Raw genomic sequence first — 27305 nt, forward strand, 5'->3', positions numbered from 1 at the left:
ATTCTCTGAGGACGTAAAAACACGTATCCTGCAGAGAATAAAGCCCCTCGGGCTGTGGACGTGACAGCTCCATGCTGTCGGTGTCCGCAGGTAGCCGACAGCATGGAGCTGTCATCCTGGGCTGTTCGGACCCCCCCGGCATTGCGATCGGCTCTATCCAATGGATAACGCCGATCGCAAAAAAGTAAACAAAAGTACAAAAAAAGTTAAAGATTCAGCTGCCCTGATGGATCGGATCCATCGGAGCAGCTGAAATTACTCACCCGGGTCCGGCACGCTGCTCCCCGCTCTCCTGCCGCTCCAGGCCCCGAAGCCGGAAAAAAGTCAGTTGCACCTCCCTTCATGGATCGGATCCATGAGGGGAGGTGAAAATACTCACCCCCAGTCCTCAGCGGTGTCCCGATGTCCCGGGACCCGAATCCCCGTCTGCGCATGCGCGCCCGATGATTGACATCGGGCGCGTGCACAGAGGGGCTCAAGCCCTGGGAAATTTAAAATCCCTCTGCTCCTGGCTGCCATGTGTAGCTAAGAGCAGAGAGATTATACCGGGGACATGATCACTGTTATCCAATGGATGACAGTGATCATGTAAAGTAAAAAAAAAAGTAAAAAAAAGTTTTAAAAAGTTAAAAAAAAAATGTAAAAAGCGTACTTTTCATCTCCCCTCACAGATCATATCCGTGAGGGAGGATGGAAGTACGTACCTAAGGCCCCCGGATTTATCCGCGGACCTTACCACAGCTTCTGCGCACACGCCCGTCGCCAAAATGGCGGACGCATTCGCAAAAGCTGTGGATTGCCAGAATAATTTAAATTCTCCCTGATCCTGGCTACAAAACGTATCCAAGAGCATGGAGATTTCACGGGGGGCTGCGGCGAGCGGTTCCTGGTCATGTGTTCGCCATTATCCAATAATGGCGATCACGTAAAAGCAAAAAAAAAATTTGAAGTTTCATCTCCCCTCACTGATGCGATCGGTCAGAGATGAAACTTTTTACCGGAGGCCTGCGTATTTGAACCCTGACGCGATCCTCCTCCGTGGATCTTCCCGAATTCTGCACATGCGATTGCCGGCAAAAAGCCGGACACATGCGCAGGAGTCAGGGAGCCCAGGAAACTTAAAATCTCCTTACTCCCAGCGATCAATGGTCGCCGAGAGACTAGAGCAGTGACCTTGTTGAGCGGTCGCCGGTCACGTGATAAAAAGGTAGCGATCTACCTTAGGCCGGTCTCACATGACCGGCTGGGAATTACGGATTCCGCATGCGTCTGATCCGCGGTATTACGCAGATCAATCGCATTGGATTACACAATTCCGCTCACATTAGCAGGTTGGAATTGTGTAATCCACTCGCAGAAAAGAGAACGCAGCAAGTTCTATTTTACCGAGGATATCAGCAACATAGAGCCTATTGTGCTCTGTGGTCGCGGATATACCCGCTGCCCATACGCAACTACGTTGTATACGGGCTGCGGGTACCCGCGCCATCGCTAAGCGACAGTGCGGGAAATGCGAACAAAAAAGGTGTACTGCGCATGACCGCCTGTGTGAGTAGGCAGTTTTCCGAGTACATTACGCGGCCGTACGCAGGGTCACAGCCGGCTCACAACTGGGATTCGCTGCAGGCCTCCGCAAGCAGATTCCGCCTGCACCCGCGTGAGCCCGGCGTTATTCAGACCGCTACCTGTAATCCGTAATTTACAAGAAGCCCCGGGAACGCTCGCCTTCATGCAGTTCCAGGAGCAGCCTGTTGAGCGCCTTCTGTGTGAGACCGCCGCACCTCATCAAGCTTACGAAGACTCACGGAACGGCACTTTTTGCACCCCGTACCTGCCACTGAGGTCAAGAAATACCCCTCAAAATACATGAGAGGAGGGGGGATACTGGTTTTATTGCCCTATTCCAACCAGCCTCCGTAATTACCCCTGTCTTCGGAAATACTACACAGTTCACATTATTACTTTTATCTAAGATGTGCGAACGCCAAAAAGGGCGCGGAGTGTGTGTGTGTGGGGGGGGAGGGGGGGGATTTTTAGGGAGTCAATTTTTATTCCGTACAAATAAGCAATGGGGCCTGGGATTTATTCAGTTGTGCCCGGAAATCCAACGGGTGTTCCCTCCTTTATAGGCCTTGCCATGCGTCCTGTAAGTAGATTAGGGCCACAATGGGTATGTTTCTGAACTCGGGACAAACGGGGGGATCCATTTGGGGGTGACATCTTCATTCCTGTGTACACTGTACAAAAAAACTGTTTTTAAATTGAAAAAATTGCCAAACAAGTTGAAAATCGTAACTTTTTCCTTCTGCTTTGCTTAGATTCATTCAAATACTGTGGGGTCAAAATACGCAGTACACCCCTATATGAATTTGTTAAGGGGTCTAGTTTTCAAAATGGGGTCATTTGTGGGGGTTCTTTATCGTTTTGGCCGCTCAATGGCTCAATAAGTGGGCAATGGGGCCTGAAATTTATTCAGTGGTACCCTGAAATCCAACGGGTATTCCTTTCATTGTAGGCCTAGCCATGGGTCCTGTAAGTCTATTAGGGCCACAATGGGTATGTTTCTGAACACGAGACAAACAGGGGTATCCATTTTGGGGTGAAAGTCTTCATTTATATGTGCGCTGTACAAAAAAACCTGTTTTTAAATTGACACAATAGCCCAAAAAATTAAAATCGTAATTTTTTCTTACTGCTTTGCTTAGATGTATTCAAAAATTGTACTAATCACTGTGACAGTAGGGTTCTTTTTAAACTTAATTATTTACACTGGGAAGAGCCCACTAACTAATTTTAAACATAAAATATAACTTTTATTCACTCTGTTAAAAATTGAGCTCACTGACAAACATACACAGATATATATCAATCTAAATGATCAATTTACGATCAGTAAAGTATCAACACTGTAGTTCCAATATTAATAGATTCTGTTGGTGGACAAAAAGTATATAAATTATGCATGATCAACTTGTTTTTGTGTATCGTGCAGAAATTAATTTATTCTCCCACAGTCGACGCGTTTCTTCAGTCACCTCCAACCTGTGACTGATTCATCAGGATGGGGAGACAGTATATTACAGAAATAGGTCCACTTTGATGATGGATAGTGAGGATGTATTAATCACTTATCAAAAACTCCCTTTTTTTTCTTTTCTTTGGATTTTTATATAGTACGGGAGTTTTCTTTTCCCCAAAATTTGATGATACTTGTGTTGCAAATGGTCTGAATTCTGATATTAATTGGTTTCTGCTCAGTACTTGAAGTATCCAGCCCAGATTGATTTAGGTTTAATCATGGTTAACGGATGCCATCCGAGCTAAATCTCTAACCACATTAATGATATCATTCAGGAATCATGTGGTTACGATAATACACGGACTGGTATCCAACTGATGTATGTATCTTCACTGTGACTCTGTTAGACTAATGGTCATCAGTGTGATCTTATTCCATAAATTATTGTAGTAACTTACTGGGGTACTTCTGTGTAGCTGTCCCTGATGTTTGTTCATAAACCATCAGTAAGTAGCTAACAGATGTTACACAGCTACTTGAAATGTTTTTATATAGGCGGTCATAAACACAGTTGGGCCTCAATATTATGAGCCCATTGATAAACTGTGTTATCATTAGTGTCCTTAGTGCAGCTTTAGGTTAGTCTAAGTCAAAAGAGCTAGATACTGTCAGTTTATTGTGGGACATTGATCCCAGCGGTTGCACATGCTGTGCTGTGTGGGAAAGGTTGAAGGGTGCTATCAGATATCACATCCGATTCCAGTACTATGTTACAGCTCTCTTTAGTGATCTGGGCAGCAAACTAAGTCAGCTTTAGTGTTCAGTCACTGCAATTGAGCCAAAGTATCTAGCTCTTTTGACTTAGACTAACCTAAAGCTGCACTAAGGACACTAATGATAACACAGTTTATCAGTTTATCAATGGGCTCATAATATTGAGGCCCAACTGTGTTTATGACCGCCTATATAAAAACATTTCAAGTAGCTGTGTAACATCTGTTAGCTACTTACTGATGGTTTATGAACAAACATCAGGGACAGCTACACAGAAGTACCCCAGTAAGTTACTACAATAATTTATGGAATAAGATCACACTGATGACCATTAGTCTAACAGAGTCACAGTGAAGATACATACATCAGTTGGATACCAGTCCGTGTATTATCGTAACCACATGATTCCTGAATGATATCATTAATGTGGTTAGAGATTTAGCTCGGATGGCATCCGTTAACCATGATTAAACCTAAATCAATCTGGGCTGGATACTTCAAGTACTGAGCAGAAACCAATTAATATCAGAATTCAGACCATTTGCAACACAAGTATCATCAAATTTTGGGGAAAAGAAAACTCCCGTACTATATAAAAATCCAAAGAAAAGAAAAAAAAGGGAGTTTTTGATAAGTGATTAATACATCCTCACTATCCATCATCAAAGTGGACCTATTTCTGTAATATACTGTCTCCCCATCCTGATGAATCAGTCACAGGTTGGAGGTGACTGAAGAAACGCGTCGACTGTGGGAGAATAAATTAATTTCTGCACGATACACAAAAACAAGTTGATCGTGCATAATTTATATACTTTTTGTCCACCAACAGAATCTATTAATATTGGAACTACAGTGTTGATACTTTACTGATCGTAAATTGATCATTTAGATTGATATATATCTGTGTATGTTTGTCAGTGAGCTCAATTTTTAACAGAGTGAATAAAAGTTATATTTTATGTTTAAAATTAGTTAGTGGGCTCTTCCCAGTGTAAATATTCAAAAATTGTAGGTTTAAAATACACAGTACACCCCTAAATAAATTCGATAAGGGGTCTAGTTTTCAAACTGGGGTCATTTGTGGGGGTTCTCTATGGTTTTTAAAATGACAGAATTGCCAAAAAAACAAAAATCCAAATGTTTTCCTTTTGCTTTGCTTGAATTTATTCAAAAACTGTTTGGTTAAAATACACAGTACACCCCTAGATAAATTCGTTAAGGAGTATAGTTTTCAAAATGGGGTCATTTGTGGGGGTCCTCTATGGTTTTGGGCGCTCAAGAACTCTACAAATGGGCAATGGGGCCTAAAAGGACTTCAAGCAAAATTTGTGTTCCGAAAGCCAACGGTCTCTCCTTTCATTTTGGGCTCCGTTGTGTATCCAGACATAAGATTAGGGCCACAATGGGTATATTTCTGAAAACAGCACAAACAGGGGTATCCATTTTTGGGTGCAAGTCTTCATTCATATGTGTGCTGTACAAAAAAAGCTGTTTTTTAAATGACAGAATTGCCGAAAAAACGAAAATCACAATTTTTTCCTTTTGCTTGGTTTGAATTCATTCAAAAACTGTGGGGTCAAAATATGCAGTACACCCCTAGATAAATTCCTTAAGGGGTCTAGTTTTCAAAATGGGGTCATTTGTGGGGGTTTTCTATGGTTTTGGGCGCTCAAGAACTCTACATGTGTGATATGGGGCCTAAAAGGACTTCAAGCAAAATTTCTGTTTTGAAAGACACTGACTACTCCTTTCATTTTGGGCCCCGTTGTGGACTCCGATATAACAATAGGGCCACAATGGGTATATTTCTGAACACGGAAGAAATAGGGGTATCCATTTTGGGGTGTAAATCCTGATTTTCATGTAAACTATAGGAAAAAAATATGTCTTTAAAATGACAGATTTGCAAAAATATGAAATTTTACTTTTTCTCCTCTAAATTGAATTAATTCCTGAAAAAAAACTGTGGGGTCAAAATACTCATGACACCCCTCAGTGAATACACTAAGGGGTTTAGTTTTTAAAATGGGGTCATTTGTGGGGGTATCTATTATTCTGCCACTCATGAGCCTTTCCAATCTTGGTTTGGTGTAGGAAAACAAAGTGTTCCTCAAAATGCTAAAAAGTAATGTTAAATTTGTACGTCTCCTAAATGGTGAAAAAAAACCGTACGTTTTTCCTATGTGCGCCCAAAATAAAGTAAACGGGTGGAAATATAAATCTTAGCAAAAATTTCTATATTATGTTTGCACATATTTAAGATATTGCAGTTGGAAATGTGAAAAAATGACGATTTTTTCAAAATTTTCCCAATTTTGGCGCTTTTAATAAATAAACACAAATTCTATCGGTCTATATTTTCTGCCTAAATAAAGTATAACATGTGGCGAAAAAACAATGTCAGAATCGCTTGGATATGCAAAACCTTTCTGGTGTTTTTCCATGTTAAAGTGACACATGTCAGATTTGCAAAATTTGGCCTGGTCATTAAGGCGCAAACAGGCTTGGTCACTAAGGGGTTAAATAATGAGTGGTCTCTGAATTAAGGTATAGAGATCAAACATGGTATTATTTGATTGATTCTATATAATACCTATTCAAATCCTATTACTGTTTAGAAAGGATTCGCACCTCAGAGTATCCAATGTATGAGAGATAGGACTAAACTACATTGACTAAATAATACTGGCTAAGCTGTACTGAGCTAGCTTTAATGAAGTCAGTATCTCTGCTTTCTGTAATACCCCAACCTAGCCAAGTTGCATAGATGATAACAATATGCCGCACAGCTAATACTGGTTAAACAATACTAAGTGAACTATCTTAAAGGTCAATATCTCTGCTTGCTGTAACATCCCAACCTAACTAAGTCGCATAGATGATAATACCCAGACAACACAGCTAAATTCGTTTGCTAATGCTGACTATACTATACTGAGCCAGCTACAGCAGGGTAAGTATCTCTACTTACTGTAATACTCCACGCGTTTCCATATCATAATGGTTGATGTTTTATGAGGAGCTTTTTAAATCAGCAGGAAAAATATTTCATTCTTAAGGATAATCAGATAATGGCCACGCAGCCCTGATGGTGGACTGACAGCATAATGAATGAGACGGCCCAGTGCAGCTATATATGCTCCAAGCCTCCACCCCCATTCACCGGTGAACTGTCACTCTCCTCCAGTCAAGAGTAACCAGTAGATTAGAAAATCCAGAAATTAGTATTTATACTCTGCAATGCACAGGAGGAGCTGATAATACATGTGATGAATATTAATGTTATATAACCTATCAGGAATGTATAGCACTCCAGAGTCAGCCATACTAACTAAACCATAACGTAAAGGTAATAATATACTAAAAGCTTTATTTATATATATGATGGATTATCCCTAGCATAACAGCAATACAACCACATGCAGAGCAGAAATGATACAGCAATAAAGATTATTAAACTGCCTTCAGATATTGATAACCTGTATGGAATGATACAGTATATATCAGTATATACAGCAGTATATACAGCAGTGGCCATAAGGATGGGATGAAAGCTAACTAGATAAAACAAATTCATTGTGTCATCATATTGGGTAGACTAGATAAACTGACTGCATACGTCCTTCCATAATTTTCCAACCTTGATGAACTGCTCTGGAATGTCCAAAAGTCTCCAGCTGTGTCCCGAATGATACTGACAAAAACAAGATTTTTGTACTTACAGTAAAATCTCTTGTTTCATTCATTGAGGGACACAGCAACCACTAAGCTGTTATTAATATTTTTCTGATATATTCCTCATGTTCATAGAGTTCTCTTTTTGCAGTTGCTGAACAGATTTTACGGTAAGTACAAAAATCTTATTAGCTTCTCGAAAACCAGTTCCACAAAGTCACGGATGCTTGGTGGGATTCTCTCGTCATTTCTGCACATAATTGGTAACATGTTTAAAGACTTAATTGCATATATTAATGTGAAATATTATATGATTTTTAGATAAAACATTAATTGGCAGTTGCATATGTTAGTGAAATCATTTGCTAAATGGTATGTTTTCAGGTATCCAAATTAACAGTTAATGCTCGAGCATCGAGGGAACTTACAAACCACACACATCTTGGATGTGATTGGAAGTCATCTGATTTATTCCAAACCACAGAGATATTTTATACGAAGACATTTAAAATGAGGCTAGAACATGCCTCACTTGTAATAATTATAATTCATTATAAGTCATTTATTGTCATTGGTTATTTAAAAACAAAACAATCATCATGCCAATGACATCTTAGTTGGAAGCAGGACTTCTCTCACGCCAATTGGAACCATTTCTCATGAGACTCCTGTAAAATGGCCTTGCATTCTTATAACAGAACAATAATATGAGCAAAAGAAAGTGTGAAAAGCCGTAAGAAGAGCAGGCTACAAGACATAAAATGGAGGACAGGAAATGTTATAGTTTTTTTTTAATCCCTTAAGAACATGGCTTTTTTGGGGCTTAAGGACGCAACAATTTTTGTCTGATTTTAATCTCCGTTTTTCAAAAGCCATACCTTTTTTATTTTTCTGTCGACACGGCTGTATAAGGGCTTGTCTTTTGAGTGGCAAAGTATAGTTTTTATTGGTGTCATTTTTGGGTACATAGACTATATTGTAAGACTTATTATTTTTTTGTAATTGCATCAATTCTGCCATAGATTTTTGTTTGTTTTTTTTAAAGCATTAATTATGCAACATAAATGACACAATCCATTTTTTCTGTGGGCCGGTACGATAACAAGGATACCAAAATTTTTAATTTTTTTTAGGTTTTTCCACTTCTGCAATAAACACATTTTTTTTAAATCTTTTTTTTTTCTACATCGCTGCATTCAAAGCCCTATAACTAATTTATTTTTCCATGGACAGAGCTTATTTTTTGCGAGACAAGCTGTAGTTTTTATTGGCACAATTTTGGGGTACATACAGCTTTTTTGATTACTTTTATTGCATTTTTTGGAAAGGCATTTTGCCTCAGTTCTTTAGCGTTTTGCCATTGTTATGGACATGACGATACCAAATATGTGGGATTTTTTTTATGCTAATATGAGAAAAAGCCCCAAACAAGGATTTTTTACTTTTTTTTTTTACACCATTCGTGTCCCTCTGAGAGACTTACACCATACTAGCTCTGATCGCTATGATAAGGCATTGCAGAACTTCTCTCCTGCAATTCCTTATCACTTATTACACCAATCATAGACATCCTTTTGCCATGGCAACCAGCTGGGCTCTCTGCGATTATATCGTGAGAGCCTGGCAAAGTCACAGAGGAAGAACGCTCCCTCTGTGTACCCTTCCCATGCCACAATCTACATAGATAGCAACAGGGAAGGGGTTAACAGCGGGGGGCATCTCTAATGCACCCCCACTGTTGCAGCGGCAGGCTGGCTATCAGTGACAGCCGGCTCCCGCTACTGGATAGCGCGAGATCGCTTCTGATCTCACGCTATCCACATGACGTAATGGTACGTCCAGTTGTGGGAAATAGCCCGCAGCCAGGACGTTCCCTTACGGGAAGGGGTTAAAAGAATGTTCATTAAGCATTTTATACATCACAATGCAAAAAGAACATAAAAGAAGGTGCATCAGTAATATTTCACAGTATTAGACCATCATACTTTCATCAATCCTTTAAAATTTATAATACCCTCTTTTTTATTTTTCATTAAAATAGAGTACAAAAAAGGTGGAGAGTACAAACATATTAAACCTCTAACTTTACCCACAGCGCGATCGCCAGTACAGCGGATATTCAGTCTTTACTCAAGTACCAAAAATCAAGAAAAAAAGGAAGAATTTTAAATTTCCCTAGAGGAATTAGTCAGACATGTTTAATACAGTGTTAGGGAATTCAATCCACCGGTCCCATATCCTATAAAATTTGTCAGGGAGACCTCGAGCCATGTATGTCAGCTTATATAAGGGGGTAACACTATTTATTTCATGCAGCCAGGCAGTCTTAGTGGGTTTTTTGGGGGTGCTTCCAGTTGAGTATTACTTCTTTAGCATAGAAAAGCAGTAATTTGCATAGAATGCGTGTTGCTGTGTCACCAAAGATGTCCTCCACAAGGCCAAAGAGGCAAACCCTAGGGTGTAAAATACGCAGGGTTCCCAAATTTGTTTCTATAAACCCAAGAATATCTGTCAACCAAGGCAGCAAAGCTTAGATTCTTTTGTTGGTAGCGGGAGTGATGGAGTCCTGAGTCCTCTCTCCTTGGGTGGTAAGTCACGCCCCCTACACATATATTTCATAATCATCTTTGATTTTCATGTTGGATCTTTATTTCTTCTACTATTAATTAATAAAAAAAAGAAAATGGCAGCTTAGTTTAACAAATGTGATTTGTGAGTGCAGCATTTGACAAATTCAACCCATTAATCTGGTTTCTCCTATGTATGTTTTTTGATAGTCAACAAGATTTGACTTCAAAGTAAAATATTCCCAACATTCAGAATATCAAAATGTTTTTTCCGCAGTGTGACTTCTCTGATGTCTAAGAAGATCTGGTTAAGCTGTAAGCATTTCCCACAATCAGAACATAAATACAGTTAAGGTTCTGTGTGAATTCTCTGATGTCATTTCTCATGTGTGAGTTTTCTTATGTGAAACAAGACATGATTTTGTCTTAAAACATTTCCCTCATTCCGAACATGGAAATGGATTTTCCCCTGTGTGAATTCTCAGATGCTTCACAAGACTTGATTTTTGGTTAAAACATTTCTCACATTCTGAACATGAATATGGCTGCTCCCCTGTGTGAATTCTCTGATGCATAACAAGTCTTGCTTTTCGCTTAAAACATTTCCCACAATTAGGACATGAATGTGGCTTCTCCCATGTGTGAATTCTCTGATGTTTCACAAGACTTGATTTATGGTTAAAACATTTCCCACATTCTGAACATGAAAAGGACTTTCCCTCCGTGTGAATCCTATGATGTTCCACAAGACTTGATTTATGGTTAAAACATTTCCCACATTCTGAACATGAAAAGGACTTTCCCTCCGTGTGAATCCTATGATGTTCCACAAGACTTGATTTATTCTTAAAACAATTTGCACATTCTGAACATGAGTATCGCTTCTCACTTGTGTGAATTCTTTGATGTATAACAAGAGTTGGTTTTCGCGTAAAACATTTCCCACAATGAGAACATGCATATGGCTTCTCCCCTGTGTGACTTCTCTGATGTCTCACAAGACTTGATTTCTGCGGAAAACACTTCCCACATTCTGAACATGAATGTGGCTTTTCCCCTGTGTGAATTCTGTGATGTTTCAAAAGAGTTGATTTATGGTTAAAACATTTCTCACATTCTGAACATGAATAAGGCTTCTCCCCTGTATGAATTATCTGATGTATCACAAGATTTGCTTTCCGCTTAAAACATTTCCCACAATCAGAACATGAATATGGCCGCTCCCCTGTGTGAATTATCTGATGTTGAACAAGAATTGATTTCTGCTGAAAATATTTCCCACATTCTGAACATAAATATGGCTTCTCTCCTGTGTGAGTTCTCTTATGTATCACAAGCTTTGCTTTCTGCCTAAAACATTTCCCACAATCAGAACATGAATATGGCTTCTCCCCTGTGTGAATTCTTTTATGTGTCACAAGACTATTTTTATGACTAAAACATTTTCCACATTGTAAACATGAAAATGGCTTTTCCCCTGTGTGAATTCTCTGATGTTCCACAATACTTTTTTCATGCTTAAAACGTTTCCCACATTCTGAACATGAAAATATCTTTTTTCCTGTGTGTTTTTTCTGATTCTCCACAAGACTCGATTTTTGCTTAAACAATTTCCCACAATCACAACATGAATATGGCCTCTCCCTTGCATGAATTCTGGTATGTTCAACATCCATTCCATAAAGTGAGGGTATATCTGGGATAATAGCAGGCTCTTCATATTTATCTTGTATGATACTATGATCTTCGACTTCTGTTGATGTCAGATGTCCCTCTGAGCTCCTGGTGCCATCATCTGCCAAAAACAATTGGATTTTAATATCTTTCCATATAACATTACAATTATACCGATAGTTTATGACATTTGTAGAAAAAAAAATGTTCATACAAATTGTAAGGCATGTACCAAAATTCAAATATTAAAAGGGGTTTTTCAATTCACAGGAGCCTCAATAACTTGTGGAGCAGCTAATCTACTGATAATAATCCTTATAGACCAATGAGTTTAGCGAATACATTTCCTTTCTTGTATTTTTTTTTTTTTTTTTACAGACTTGGCTTCAGACAATTTAGGGTTTTTTCCAGGCTGTCCACCCCATTTCAAACTCGTAGATGTTTCGTCTTCAACAAATTAAACACTATGTGTTAGCCCTTACGGGGAATAGACAAAACCTTGCTAAACTAACTATTTTTGAAAGCCTGTGCAACATAAACACTAGGGGGTCCTGAAAAAAGAAAATCGCTAAATTGTACTCCCACTTTACAATACCCACGGATAAACTACCATATATGTGGATGTAAGAAGAGGGTCTGGGCAAGAAGTTGCCAATCTTGGACTGGCATGAAATAGCTACTTCAACTGCAGCGCTTTCTATTAATGTAGCGGGCTATAAACTTTTAATGCATTAGTATTTGGTTCTGAGATGAGTAGCCAGTATGTTTCTGTGGATGTGAGGCTTATGCTTCAGAGGATGTGGGGGTGAGGGTTCCTTCCTACACATTTGGTGGAACTGCCCCAAGCTTCGTAGATTCTGGATACAGGTATATACTCTAATATTCTCCATTATAAACCTGACACTACAAAAATTGCCCTGGGAAACTCTCCTGGGTAAGCAAATTCCTAACATCCCCAAATACACACACAAATGGATATCCTATTGCTTCCTAGCTGCACGTATAGCAGTCGCTCGGTCCTGGAGGAAAACTTCAGTTAGCATTGATTTTGTGAAAACAAAATTATCATGGATCATGGTCAATGAGAAGTTGGCAGCTATCCTTGTGGATTGTGAAGTGTTGTGTGATAAAACTTGGTCATCCTGCTACTATTATTTACAGATCATGCACCTATTGTGGGAGATTAGCTCGGTAGCGTGCGAGTTTAGTGATATTCATAGACGGAACACCAGTGGATGCAGTCCAAATCAGGCGTGCCCTGTGTTTATTTTTATAACAGCAACATAAAAAGTCCAGCCTTAGTTTCAGGCAAACAAATAATAGTCCACAATCCAGTAATCAGGCAAACCAATAATAGTCCAGAATCCAGCTATCAGGCCGTCCCGACCTGATCAGGTCGCACTTAGCAGGTGCGGCGCATAGCGGGGCTTCTATGTCCAGACGGTCACACAGGATGCCAGGGTCCAGCAGCCATCTCCGCTCCCCTGTGTCCGTGCACCTGCTATTTATGTGCACACTAGCACTGGCTCAGCCTCAGCACCTGTGCTGATTGAGCTCACCCACACCCTGGAGTGGACGAGGTGGAATGGATAGCCCCACTACCAATCTACCATCCATTCCAAAAAAAAACCAGGCCCGGATATTTTTAAAGAACAGATCTCCAGCAACTGCTTGCTGGAGACCACTTTACGCTCCTGGTTTCTTATGGTTAAGAGCAAGACATGACCTTCCTCCAGTCCCCTTATGCATAGTACCGGTACCTAGGGGCGACGTAGCGACTGTCCACCACTATCCCCCTCAGTACCTCACACTATGCAACCCAACAGCCAGAGCTTTGTCTCTTCCAGGGCAATCTAGTTTACCATCAAGCATGTCATCTACTCCCCCGATAGATTTTTGAGGAGCATACTCTCCGGCCACGTTAATAGAATAGGTTCACCTTAATTTCCTATCTCAGATTCACCGACATAATAAACCACATTACAGCCTCATCCCCTCATCCCCCCTCCGAAATTCCCTTATGAGTTCTTCCTGCCTACTTTGTCTCCCCTAACTTGTTACTCTTATTTATGCTCCTCTAATGTTCACACCTGATTACTTTATGAGGAGTTGCAGTTACTGAAGAAGTGAAAATTGGCACTTTATTTTTATAGATATATTTTGGCAATGTAACTCCTGATTTACTCGTTCAATCTTGTTGCCGCTAGAAATTAAGTTTCTTATTACATTAAATAGTACCAATGAAGACTAGAACTCATCCCGTAAAAAGCAAGCCCCCATACAACTAAGTTGATGGATAAATAAAGGAGTTACAATTTTTTTCAATTGAAAAAAAAGGGCCATGTCCTTAAGGGGTTAACCCTAAGAGAAACGTCTATGTATCACACCGTTAGCCATTCAAGGAAAGACTGGAATTCTGGAACTGAAGAAGCGATGTGGGAATGGACTTAAAACTCTATGGCATACCCTGAAGAGATGACCTTCCGAAACCAGGGGTGTGAGATGTGAGCGAACCAAGTCTCCCTAAATAGAGAAAGTTAAACTCACACCCTAGATGGCTTGAGTGAGGACTGCCCTTTGTTTAGTAGAGGCAGACTTGGAGGATTGTGGTTTGAGACACCAGGAAAGACGAGGCTTGTAGGAGGGTCTTTGGTTTTGGTCCTGCGAGTATTTTTTGCTATCAAAGGAGTGGGGGCTAGTACGGCGAAAGGAATGAAACTGAGGCCTTTTCTTCTGTGCAGATCTCACACAACTTGATTTGAGATGAGAACTTTTACTGCCAGTGGCTTCAGAAATCTCATCCAGTCTGACGCCGAAGAGGCGTGAGCCAGAAAAAGGAAGATGTGTTAAAGACCACTTTAAAGCAGAATTTACAGCCCAGGATTTGAGATACAGAATCCTGCTAGAGGAAACCGAAGTGGCCCATGCACAAGTCAATAGTCTGGCTCAATCTAGGGAGTCTTTACTGATATATTTTCCCATTTGGCCTGTCAGCTGTGCAACAGTGGTTAACTCTTCTGGAGAAGAGCCAGAAAAGATGCCGCAACATGGTTGCTTGCCACCTTTATTAGTGGCCCTACTGACCCAAGTAGAAGCAAAAATAGGGATAAGTGCCAAACCTACTGCCTCAAAGTATGGTTTAGCTAGGGATTCCAGTTTTTTGCCACATATGTCCTGAAAGGATGAGACAGCCGTCACAGGTAGGTTGCTGCTTTTTTATAAAGAGGATACTGGGGGTCTATTAAGGGAGAAGACGACCTCCACTTAACCAAGTCTTGCAGAAAGTGGTACATGATGTCCAAATGTTTTGGTTTGGCGAAGCATTTCATAGAATGGTTCTACTCTTTGTCTGACATGTCTGTAGTGGCCCAGAAAATCCTTTACTGGCCCCCTCCTTAAATGTCATGCATACATGTCTTTTGTAGGTGCGCTGTGAAAAGTGTCCTGTCACTGTGTTATGTGTATTGCACAGCTGCAGTGAGTGAAGGGTTAAAGGGGTTGTCCCGCGGCAGCAAGTGGGTCTATACACTACTGTATGGCCATATTAATGCACTTTGTAATGTACATTGTGCATTAATTATGAGCCATACAGAAGTTATAAAAAGTTTTTTACTTACCTGCTCCGTTGCTAGCGTCCTCGTTCCCATGGAGCCGACTAATTTTCGCCCTCCGATGGCCAAATTAGCCGCGCTTGCGCAGTCCGGGTCTTCTGCTGTATTCAATGGAGCCGCTCGTGCAGAATGCCGGCTCCGTGTAGCTCCGCCCCGTCACGTGCCGATTCCAGCTAATCAGGAGGCTGGAATCGGCAATGGACCGCACAGAAGAGCTGCGGTCCACGGAGGAAGAGGATCCCGGCGGCCATCTTCACCGGTAAGTATAGAAGTCACCGGAGCGCGGGGATTCAGGTAAGCGCTCCAATAAGCTTTATTTAGGTCCCTGCATCGGGGTTGTCTCGCGCCGACCGGGGGGGGGGGGGGGGGGTTGAAAAAAAAAAAAAACCCGTTTCGGCGCGGGACAACCCCTTTAAGTGTTTACAGTGCTTGGAGTCTGCCTGCAAATGTATCAGTTATTTCTTGTCATGTGGTATGTCTAAGGTTATAAATGTGAGTGACTGAGAGTGGGAAGGGAGTCCATCTTCGAGAGTTCCATCTTCTGGTGTGGAGTGTAAAGTTGCACATAGGGACACCTTCAGCCCTCATGTGTTGAAGATGGAAGAGGAAGAGAGATTCCCGTATCGAGTGAGAATGGAGTGCTGATCGAGTGAGCCCCCAAGAGTGAGAGAGATCAGCGAGTTTCAAATCTGTTTTCAAGGCCAGTGCAAAGGCACTCTGTTTTCTACACACCCAAGCGTATACAAAAGCTGGGTGGAGGTACTACAAATCAATATACTGTTTACACACGCACGCATCTGCAAGTCTATGAGAACCGCGTGGAGATACTAATCAATTCTACCTGTTTATTCTACCTGCGCTGTGAATATCTACAATTGAATCTGCCTTGTACTGTTATTGCTTATTCTACAAGTACAGTTTATTCAGGGCTCTGACCATTCCCAGAGACTCATGGTACTACAGAACTGTCTGGGACTGTGTTTTTTTACGTGTGTGTGTGTGTGTGTGTGTAGGTATGTGTAGGTATGTGTAGGAACAGTGGCGTCACGTGTGACAACTTTCTTCCTTGTTTGCCCAACTATTGGCCATCCCTCTCCTATGGGTGTCCTGGGAAGGGGCCTGGATACTCTGGCCTTGGCTGCGTGTGTCGCTCTGGGATGGAGGATGGTAAGTGCCACTGTGATGGGCCAGCACTCTACTCCCCCATCTCCCCACATATGCTGGGTGTCTGGGGTCTCCCTCTGGGACACTGTATATCCTCTGTATGAGAGTGAAAGACCTTTGTATAATGCTTCGGGCATCTGAAGAAAAAGGCTTCCACAGATAAAATGGGTGTACGATCCTTCACCCACAGGACTTTTTTCACTAGCACTATCAGGCTATCAACCAGAGTGGAGAGTTTATTAAAGTGGACCTTACAGGCAACTAAAGTACTAAAATGCCCGAGAAAGGCAGCGTGTCCATTCCAGTTTGTCAGTCAACGAGGGACGGGCAGGAGGAGTGTCTATAGGCAGTTTGCGGCGGCCTGTCTCAAGGGAAAACAGTTGTGGCACAATAGCTCAGACTGTCCACATGGAAATTTGGTACTACAGAGAGAGCACACATAGTATGTTGCTCTGGCTGGGACTTGTCTGGAGCCTTCAGCTATAGTCAGACACAATGCCAAGGGCCTGCGGATAGTAGTCAATAGAGCAATTTGCATATGACCTAGTTCTAGGGGTAATGAAAAAGGATACATTTAGAAGGGGACCTAGCCCCCAGGCAGATCTTACTTGATCTGGAGCAGTTCCTGAACTGCTAGTTGCTGGATATGTGAAGAGCACGTCAGAAGCACCACTGATCTCAGAAGGCTACAGAGGAAATGTGAGACTAAATACAGGATGAAGAAAGGTTAGTTAGAGGCGGGCTGTGTAAGGAGAAAAATCGGGAGCCAATGAGAATGCAGAAAGTGGGCCCAATGGAGTAGGATAGGCAAAATGTTCTCCCCCTACCATTGCAAGGTACAATTCAACCCTACGGCAGCGCAGGCCGCACTAGTGGCAGTACCACAGCTAGACCGAAGCCGGAACCTAAATTGGTGGTGGAAGGCCAGGAAAGTGGTGTTGTGTTGAATCCCCCAGGTGAACTGCAGGTGCAAGTGTGCACAGCTGAGTCCCACGTAGGCCACATGACCCCATAGTGCTGGGAGTACACAGCCCACAATACACAGTTACCTTCATCCCCAGTCAGCACTGCCAAGAACGGGCAATGAAAATCAGTGCCACCTGCGATAAAGACTCAGAAGAAGTTCCCCAGCAGTCCCAAGAGCTGTTGCCAGAATGCTGATACTTACCTCAGTGAAGAGAATACTCAACTATTCACTGTAGAGTTCTGGGACTTCAGCAATGTGTGTATCCCTCTCTGCTTGCTTGCTTGATTACTCTAATAGGGGATGCAATTGCTGGCTTTTCTGTACACCCTCTTCGATGGGGTCACAGGGAGAGTCCAGAGCCAGCCCTGTATTCCCAGATCCGGAAAGATAACAGCTGAATACTGGTGAATGAAGAGGTCTGCCACCTACAGGCACCAAGCTAAAACTGATTAGCTTAGTGCCTGCAGGAGAGGTATAGCTGACAGCAGGAGATATACCAACAGTCTTCTAGTTGCAGTAGCTATACCAATGTCTTCAGCTGTGACTCCCAATGCAACAGACAAGAAATAAAGATTTGTTTAAAATAATATAAAATAAAATTTAAAAAAAATTTAAAAATTTGTATCAATACCCCCATAAAGGCCTACTTTAGGTCTCTTTCAGGAAAAAAAAAAAACAGCGCAATGGCAAAATTGCACTCCATCTCCAAGAAAAGATTGAACAAAAAGCCATCAAAAAGTTGTATGTTCCCCACAATAGTAGTAATGCAAACTATAGGTTGCCCTGCAAAAAATTAGTCCTCACACAGTCGTATCAACAGAAAAATTAAAAAAAAGTTATTTATTTTTTAAACATTACTATTAGAGATGAGCGAGCACCAAAATGCTCGGGTGCTCGTTGCTCGTGTTGAGCTTTCCGCGATGCTCAAGAGTTCGTTTCGAGTAACGAACCCCATTGAAGTCAATGGGCGACTCGAGCATTTTGTATATAACCGATGCTCGCTAATGTTTTCATTTGTGCAAATCTGCAAAACCTACAAAAGTGATGGAAACGACACAGAAACAGATAGGGAAGGCGAGGGGCAACATGCAGGGCTGCATCTCAGGTTCCCAGGTCTCACTAGTAAGCCACAATAGCGGCAAGAGTGCCCCCTCCCCCAACACTTTTTACTTCGGACAAACCCCTCATTAGCAAGGCACACCTTAGCTAAGCACCACACTACCTCCAACCAAGCACAATCCCTGCCTGTCGGACACACTGCTGCCTCTTCTCCTGAGTTACATGCTACCCCCCCGCACGACCCTGCGTCCGCAGCGCACACAAAAAAGTGTCCCTGCGCTGCCTTCAGCTGCCCTCACACGCTCGCTTCAAAGCTACACCCCCTCATCTCTATTTCCATGTGCGTCTGCGATGAGGAGGAACCGAAGGCACATACTGCAAAGGGTTGGCAGGGCTAGGCAGTGACCCTCTTTGAAAGGCGAGGGGGGCGGGGGCAATAGACCACAATGCTGTTGAGAATTGATAATAAATTGACGTTCCATCTTCATTCCAATCCTTTGCCACCTCCATCAGGAGCTGCAAACGTGGGCATAAAGGGGACTCCGCTGCCAGCCCAGCACTTCTACACATCTCCACAATGCAGCTATACTCGGTGTGGGAAGTATGTGAGTGGGCCCTGGATCAGCCTCTGTCCCAGCAAACACCTTGTGTGGCCCAAGGTGCTGCGAGTGACATAGCAATGGGGACTCCATGTGTCCACACACTACTCATTCTGTTTGGGTGTCGGATACCTCATCGACAACGCAAGGGATAACCCATCGGCACTCTGCACCCTACCCAAGTCTGTCAGTGTTTTGGGGACAGACAGGTAAAACACCTCAATGGGAAGTCTGTGTGCACCCACAGCATGAGTGGCTAGCAGGAACCCACAGACGGTACATAAAGAAATCCCATTGCAGTGCCCCGGATAGCTGAGGTTACGTGAGAGGAAATACATGTTGGCTGCGACCCACAGTCCATGCCCTAGACATTAGTGTTTTTTTTTAAATAGTGCCAGGCAGGTACAACTCCGCTGTGGCAAGTCTGTGTGCACCCAAAGCATGGGTGGCTAGCAGGAACCCACAGACGGTACATAAAGAAATCCCATTGCAGTGCCCCGGATAGCTGAGGTTACGTGAGAGGAAATACATGTTGGCCTCAGACCACAATCCATGCCCTAGTCAGTCAGGGTTTTTTGGGGGGCCAGATAGGTAGAACACCGCGATGGGAAGACTTAGTGCACCCATAGTATACACAGACTACTGTAATATTCCTGTAGCAAAGGTATAAGCTGACCCCAGTAACAGTTATGTAGCAGAAGTCTAGGGAGACCCCATTAACATTTCTGTAGTAACAGTATAGACAGAACCCAGTAAAATTTCATTAGCAGAAGTATAGACAGACCCCTGTAACATTTATGCAGCAGCAGTATTGGCAGACCCCAGTAACATTTGTGTAGCAGCAGTATATGCAGACCCCTGTAACATTTCAGTAGCAGCAGTACAGGCAGAGCCCAGTATTTGTAACATTTCAGTAGTAACAGTATAGACAGACCTGAGTAACATTTCTGTAGTAAAAGTATAGGCAGACCCCAGTAACATTTATGTAGCAGCAGTATAGGCAGACCCCTGTAACATTTATGTAGCAGCAGTATAAGCAGACCCCTGTAACATTTTTGTTGCAGAAGCATAGGCAGACCCCTGTAACATGTCTGTAGTAGAAGTATAGGCAGACCCCAGTAACATTTCTGTAGCAGCAGTATAAGCAGACCCCCTGTAACATTTACGTGGCAGAAGTATAGGCAGACCCCAGTACCATTTTTGTAGCAGAAGTATACGCAGACCCCCTGTAACATTTACGTGGCAGATGTATAGGCAGACCCCTTTAACATCTATGTGGCAGAAGTATAGGCAGACCCCAGTAACAGTTATGTAGCAGTAGTATCGGCAGACCCCAGTAAAATTTCTGTAGTAATAGTATAGGCCAACTTCTGAAACATTGGGATACCATGAGCGTAAGTGAAGGCCGTAAAAATTAGTTGGATAAGAGTGTAGGCGTGGGCCCCAAAAATTAGTGTACCAAGAGTACAAGTGTACCTCTGAAAAATTTATCAACCGAGAGGGCAGGTGAAACCCATAAACATTTTTTTTAAAGCTATAGCTCACTGTTGCTTAATTTGTAACAGAGCCTAGAGGCAGCCCTGTTGAAAAAAATGGTTCATGCATGTTACAGTCTCAATACTTTTGAAACTTAGAAAAATTGTAAAAACATTGGTAGATGTAGATGAGCCTTTTGGGCCGCAGAAAAACTGGCCATTCAGCGCGATGACATGTTGTTTCTGGAGGAGGAGTAGCAGGAGGAGGACTAATGTCAGAGACAGATTGACAAAGCTAAATGCCCTGTTTTACTGGTGATAGAGAAGAGTGCTTTTATCTACAGTTGCAGCAAAAAGAATCTTTAGGTTCCGCTGCTCTCCGCCAGGGGAGAAGAGAAGTCTGGGGAAATCCAGGCTTTGTTCATCTTTATGAGTGTAAGCATGTCATCACTGGCAGTTGACAGGCGGGTACACTTGTCTGTGATGATTCCCCCAGCTGCACTAAACACCCTCTCTGACAAGACTCTAGCGGCAGGGCAAGCCAGCACCTCCAGGGCATACAGCGCAAGTTCGTGCCACGTGTCCAGCTTTGACACCCAATAGTTGTGTGGAACAGAGGCTTCACGGAGGACGGTGATACGATCAGTAACATACTCCCTCACCATCTTTTCACAGGCCTCCCTCCGACCCGCCTTGACTGGGGAGTGGTGACGCAGTCTTGCTGGGGAGCCATAGAGCTGGCAAAGGCCTTGGAGAGTGTTCCCCTGCCTGCGCTGAACATGCTGCCTGATCTCCGCGCCTCCCCTGCTACTTGGCCCTCGGAACTGCGCCTTCTGCCGCTAGCGCTGTCAGATGGGAAGTTTACCATCAGTTTGTCCACCAGGGCCCTGTGGTATTGCATCACTCTCGAACCCCTTTCCTCTTCGAGAATGAGAGTGGAAAGGTTCTCCTTATACCGGGAGTCGAGAAGGGTGTACATCCAGTAATCCATAGTGGCCAGAATGCGTCTAACGCGAGGGTCATGAGAAAGGCAGCCTAAAATGAAGTCAGCCATGTGTGCCAGGGTACCAGTACGCAACACATCACTGTCCTCACTAGGAAGATCACTTTCCGGATCCTCCTCCTCCTCCTCTTTCACAGGCCATACACGCTGAACAGATGGGAGGCAAGCAGCATGGGTACCCTCTGCAGTGGGCCCAGCTGCCTCTTCCCCCTCCTCCTCATGCTTCTCCCCCTCCTCCTCCAAAACATGCTGAGATATAGACATGAGGGTGCTCTGACTATCAAGCGACATACTCTCTTCCCCCGACTCCTTTTCCGACAGCAAAGCGTCAGCCTTTATGCTTTGCAGCAAACTTCTCAGCAGGTATAGCAGAGGAATGGTGGCGCTAATGATTGCAGCATCGCCGCTCACCATCTGGGTAGACTCCTCAAAGTTTCCGAGGACCTGGCAGATGTCTGCCATCCAGGCCCACTCCTCACTAAAGAATTGGGGAGGCTGTCTCCCACTAAGCCACCCATGTTGGAGTTGGCATTCCACTATTGCTCTACGCTGCTCATAGAGCCTGGCCAACATGTGGAGCATAGAATTCCACCGTGTGGGCACGTCGCACAGCAGCCGGTGCTCTGGCAGATTAAACCGATGTTGCAGGGTCCGCAGGGTGGCAGCGTCCGTGGTGGACTTGCGGAAATGTGCACAGACGTGGCGCATCTTGCTGAGCAGGTCTGACAAGTGCAGGTAGTTTTTAAGAAACCGCTAAACCACCAGATTGAAGACATGGGCCAGGCATGGCACGTGTGTGAGGCTGCCGAGCTGCAGAGCCGCCACCAGGTTATGGCCGTTGTCACATACGACCATGCCCGATTGCAGGCTCAGCGGTGAAAGCCAGAGGTTGGTCTGCTCTGTCAGACCCTGCAACAGCTTGGGGGCCGTGTGCCTCTTGTCACCAAGGCTGAGTAGTTTCAGCACGGCCTGCTGACGCTTGCCCACCGCTGTGCTGCCGCGCCACACCGACTGCTGGCAACGTGCTGCTCACATTTCTTAATTGAGAGGTAGAGCTTGCGTAGGAGGAGGAGGAGGGGGAGGGTTTAGAGGAGGTGGCATAGACCGCTGCAGATACCAGAACCGAGGAAGGACCCACAATTCTGGTTGTGGGTAGGACGTGTGCGGTCCCAGGCTCCGACTCGGTCCCAGCCTCCATCAAATTCACCCAATGTGCCGTCAGGGAGATATAGTGGCCCTGCCCGCCAGTACTTCTCTACGTGTCTGTGGTTAAGTGGACCTTCCCAGTAACCGCGTTGGTGAGGGCACGATTGATGTTGCGGGAGACGGTTGCTGGTGTAGGGCTGAGACGGCACACCAGAAAAAATAGTGGCGACTGGGGACTGCCGCTGCCATCATGTTTTTGAAAGCCTCCGTTTCCACAAGCCTGTACGGCAGCATCTCCATTTGGCAATGTGCACGTTCAATGCTTGAGCATGCGGGTACGTGACGACGTATTTGCGCTTGCGCTAGCGACAGCTGGATGCTGCGCTGAGAGACATTACTGGATGGGGCCGAGGACAGCGGAGGTGAGGGTGTGGGTGCAGGCCGGGAGGCGCTTGTGCCTGTGTCCTGAGAGGGGGGTTGGATCTGAGTGGCAGGTTGGGGCACAGGGGGAGAGGCAGTGGTGCCACCCGGAGGCAGTGAACGGCCTTCATCCCACCTTGTGGGGTGCTTGGCCATCAGATGCCTGCGCATGCTGGTGGTGGTGAGGCTGGTACTGGTGGTTCCCCGGCTGATCTTGGCGCGACCAAGGTTGCACACTACTGTTCGTCGGTCGTCCGCGCTCTCCCTGAAAACATCCACACCTTTGAAGACCTAGGCCTCTGCAGGGTGGCGCGAGGGGGTGCTTTGGGAAACAGTTGGGGGAAGTCTTCGCTCTGGCCCTGCCTCTTCCTCTGCCCACCCCACTGCCTCTTCCAACCTGTCCTGCTACTGCACTTGTCTTCCCCTCTGAAGACCTCTCCTCATTTGGCTTAGCGAAGCAGGTGGGGTCAGTCACCTCATCGTCCAGCGGCTCTTCCTTCTAATCCTCTGTGCGCTCCTCCCTCGGACTTACTGCCCTTACTACTACCTCACAGATAAACAACTGTGTCTCATCATCATCGACTTCCTCACCCACTGAAAGCTCTTGAGACACTTGCCGGAAGTCTCCAGCCTCATCACCCGGACCCCGGGACTTTCCAAAGGTTGGGCATCGGTCACGACAAACTCCTCAGTTGAGAGAGGAACCATTTTTTCCCAATCAAGGCAGGGGCCCGAGAACAGTTCCTGGGAGTCTGTCTGCTCATCAGAATGTGTCATTTTCATGGAGTGAGGAGGCTGGGAGGAAGGAGGAGCAGCAGCGAGGGATTCAGAGTTGCAGCAGTGGACGGCATAGAAGACTGGGTGGTCGATACATTGCTGGGTGCATTTTCTGCCATCCACGACAGGACCTGCTCACACTGCTTATTTTGTAATAAAGGTCTACCACGTGGACCCAAAAATTGTGATATGAAGCTGGGGACCCCAGAAACTTGCCTCTCTCCTAATCCCGCAGCAGCTGGCTGTGATTCACCTGGACCAAATAAAGGAGATAACCCGGAAACAGCTGTATGTACATGGAGTCTGGCTTTGCTTTTAATTCCCAGTCATTGTAACAAGGCTTGTATAAAAAGTCTGACTTTGACTTGAAGGAATGCTGCCTTTCAATAGGTGACACTGTGGAGGATTTATTCCATCTCCCTTATTTGCATATTACCCAGAGGAGAATGCTTGGCCATTTGAGTCTCCTCACTTAGTTTATAGTATATAGTTGCTCTCCCTAAGGAGAAAAGAGCGTTTCTGATCACCTGGACCAGGAACTCGGCCTGTGCCCAGACCCTCACTTGGACCTCCACGTCCTCGCCCACGTCCATGTCCTCTAGGCCTACCCCTATCCCTGTGCATGGTGTATTATGAATAGAGCAGACACAGAGCGGTCTGAATAATTATGCAATTATTGGCGTGCAGTTGGAGGATCACAGCGATTCTGTAACGCACACTGCAGTACGAAAAAAATTGTACACTAGGCTGCAAAAGGGTCTAGCTGTGTAATAGTGACCCACTACAACTCCCAGCGGCCACGCAGTAAAATGCACACGGTCACAGGTAGCCCTAAGGAGGAGGTTTTTTTTCAAATTTTTTTTGATAAAGCAAACAGCCTAGATAGCGTGTATATGTCTTTCCCTCCATCAGGGGCTGTCGCCGCACGCTGTGCGTGAAGTTGACGGGACGCACAGAGCGGTGTAAAAAATTATGCAATTATTGGCCTGCACTTGGAGGATCACAGCGGTTATGTAACGCACACTGCAGGCCGAAAAAATTATACGCTAGGCTGGCTAATAGTGAGCCACTACAACTCCCAGCAGCCATGCAGTAACCTGCACGCGGTCACAGGTAGCCCTAAAAAGGAGCTTTTTGGGGGTACTTGTTGACAGGATTCTACACTACCACTGTCTCTGCCTCACCAGTACTGCCCCTATACTCTGTATAATCGACTGCAGACTGAGAACGCAATAGTCTGCACAGCCCAAGATGAAAAAGAAAAATTTGTGCAAATCTGCTCCCAGCAGCCACAACAGTAATGCACATGGTAAGATGTAGCCCTAAGAAGGAGTTTGTTTTTTTTTCCGATTTTTTTGGAAAAAGCCAACAGCCTAGATAGCGTGTATATGTCTTTCCCTCTATCAGCGGCAGTGGCCGTACGCTGTGTGGGAAGTTGACGGGACGCACAGAGCGGTGTAAAAAATTATGCAATTATTGGCCTGCACTTGGAGGATCACAGCGGTTATGTAACGCACACTGCAGTACGAAAAAAATTATACACTAGGCTGCAAAAAGGCCTAGCTGGCTAATAGTGAGCCACTACAACTCCCAGCAGCCACAACAGTAATGCACACCATCACAGGTAGCCCTAAGAAGGAGTTTTTGGGGGTACTTGTCGACAGGATTCTACACTAGCACTGTCCCTGCCTCACCAGTACTGCCCCTATACTCTGTATAATTGACTGCAGACTGAGAACGCAATAGTCTGCACAGCCCAAGATGAAAAAAAAAAAATTTGTGCAAAACTGCTTCCAGCAGCCACAACAGTAATGCACACGGTAAGATGTGGCCCTAAGAAGGACCGTTGGGGTTCTTGAAGACGCTAAAAGTAGTCTGGCACTCTCCCTATAGCAGGAACAGCAGGAACAGCACTCTCCCTAATCTCTGCCAGCGTGTGTCTGAGGTGAGCCGCGGGCGGGACCGCATTAAATACTCAGGGGTCACTTGATCTCACCAGCCACTCACTGCAGGGGGGTGGGATAGGGCTGGAACGTCACAGGAGGAAGTTGTAATGCCTTCCCTGCATGTCTATTGGCCAGAAAATGGAGCAAAACATGCAGGGAAGGAAATGGAATTGACTCGAGTACCGCGTGGTGCTCGTCTCGAGGAACGAGCATATCAAGTACCCTAATACTCGAGCAAGCATCAAGCTCGGACGAGTACGTTCGCTCATCTCTAATTACTATGTATTACAAAACAGTGGAGTTCATATTTGTGGTAGATTTGTGTGTCTCACAATGCAGAAATCTCGCACAATTTTCTTGACCGTATGACAGCGACCTTACTCAATATTTAAAACCAGACAGTCCCAAACTGGAATAAAACGCATACCCCATAACATTTTTCAAACAAACACTTTGTCCTTAGTTACAGTATATGCATATCTCCTGTGGACAACCATTTATAACAGGAGCATGACCAATGGAGTCACCCCACATCACACAATCACAGATCCATGGGATGCACACGACTTTTTCATATGTTTTATATACAACTGAAAACCCCGACAACACAGACTCTTCTCAACACGCAGTCTCACCTGGGGGGGTCATCTGTAGGAATCCCCTCCATACACGGCTGATCCCCCCTCACATGTGTCTCTGTAGCATCAATATGGAGCAGATCTTTTTCCCAATTCACAAGCTGGGAAATAAATATTGTAAAAGTCATCACACAGTTGGAGAAGTCGTGTGGAAGGTTTTATATGGCCAGAAAAGGTCATGCCGAATGACATGACAGCAGTAGTGATCTGGCCAAATAGCTGCAGGTCTCCTGTATAACTCCAACCTGTTGCTTCTTTATTCCAATCAGAAGTCTCCAGAACCAGAAAATAGTGATAGGAGGCAGAGATCTAATGTCTGCGGTCGGCTGTAATCCTGCCATCTCCAGCTTTCTCATTACACAAGTATCAGTCATATAATAAGACTAAACACAAGACCTTCCCAGCCGTCCTACAGACCAGAGGGGAGATTTCATGAGACCTTCTCTCCATCTACCTGATCATCCTGTGGAAGAAGAGGCCGGGGACATCTCTCCGCTGCTGCTCTCTTACTGGATCTACCTGCAGAAAATACAGACAGCCACTGAATTCATTCTCTGCATACAAATAATAAAGGCAGTGTGGATTTAGTCCTGTCTATTACCTGGTAATGGGGGGGGGGGGGGCTGGTGGTCCTCCATCATGATGTCCTTGTACAGATCCTTGTGTCCTTCTAAATACTCCCACTCCTCCATGGAGAAATAGACAGGGACGTCCTGACACCTTATAGGAACCTGACAACACAATGATACCGTCATCCCCCAGACACGTTATACCGCCATAGCGTTACT

At 44.3% G+C, this 27305-nt stretch overlaps 3 protein-coding genes across 3 annotated transcripts in view; 1 reads left to right on the forward strand and 2 right to left on the reverse strand.

The window, feature by feature from the left end:
* LOC136624336 (zinc finger protein 250-like) overlaps positions 1-27305 on the forward strand; it is a 325143-nt gene that overhangs the window by 238810 nt on the left and 59028 nt on the right. The window lies entirely within an intron of this gene.
* Positions 1-27305, reverse strand: part of LOC136624999 (zinc finger protein 585A-like) — a 112928-nt gene that overhangs the window by 81285 nt on the left and 4338 nt on the right. The window lies entirely within an intron of this gene.
* Positions 8682-27039, reverse strand: LOC136624423 (zinc finger protein 84-like). The gene is made up of 2 exons (XM_066598398.1): positions 26972-27039; positions 8682-11833 (listed from the first exon to the last, which is right to left on the reverse strand). Exon 2 carries the CDS (start codon positions 11712-11714, stop codon positions 10479-10481), a length of 1236 nt encoding a protein of 411 aa, XP_066454495.1. The 5' UTR covers positions 11715-11833; positions 26972-27039; the 3' UTR covers positions 8682-10478.

The sequence above is a fragment of the Eleutherodactylus coqui genome, chromosome 4 (genome assembly GCF_035609145.1).
Source record: "Eleutherodactylus coqui strain aEleCoq1 chromosome 4, aEleCoq1.hap1, whole genome shotgun sequence".
Classification (NCBI taxonomy): Eukaryota; Metazoa; Chordata; class Amphibia; order Anura; family Eleutherodactylidae; genus Eleutherodactylus; species Eleutherodactylus coqui.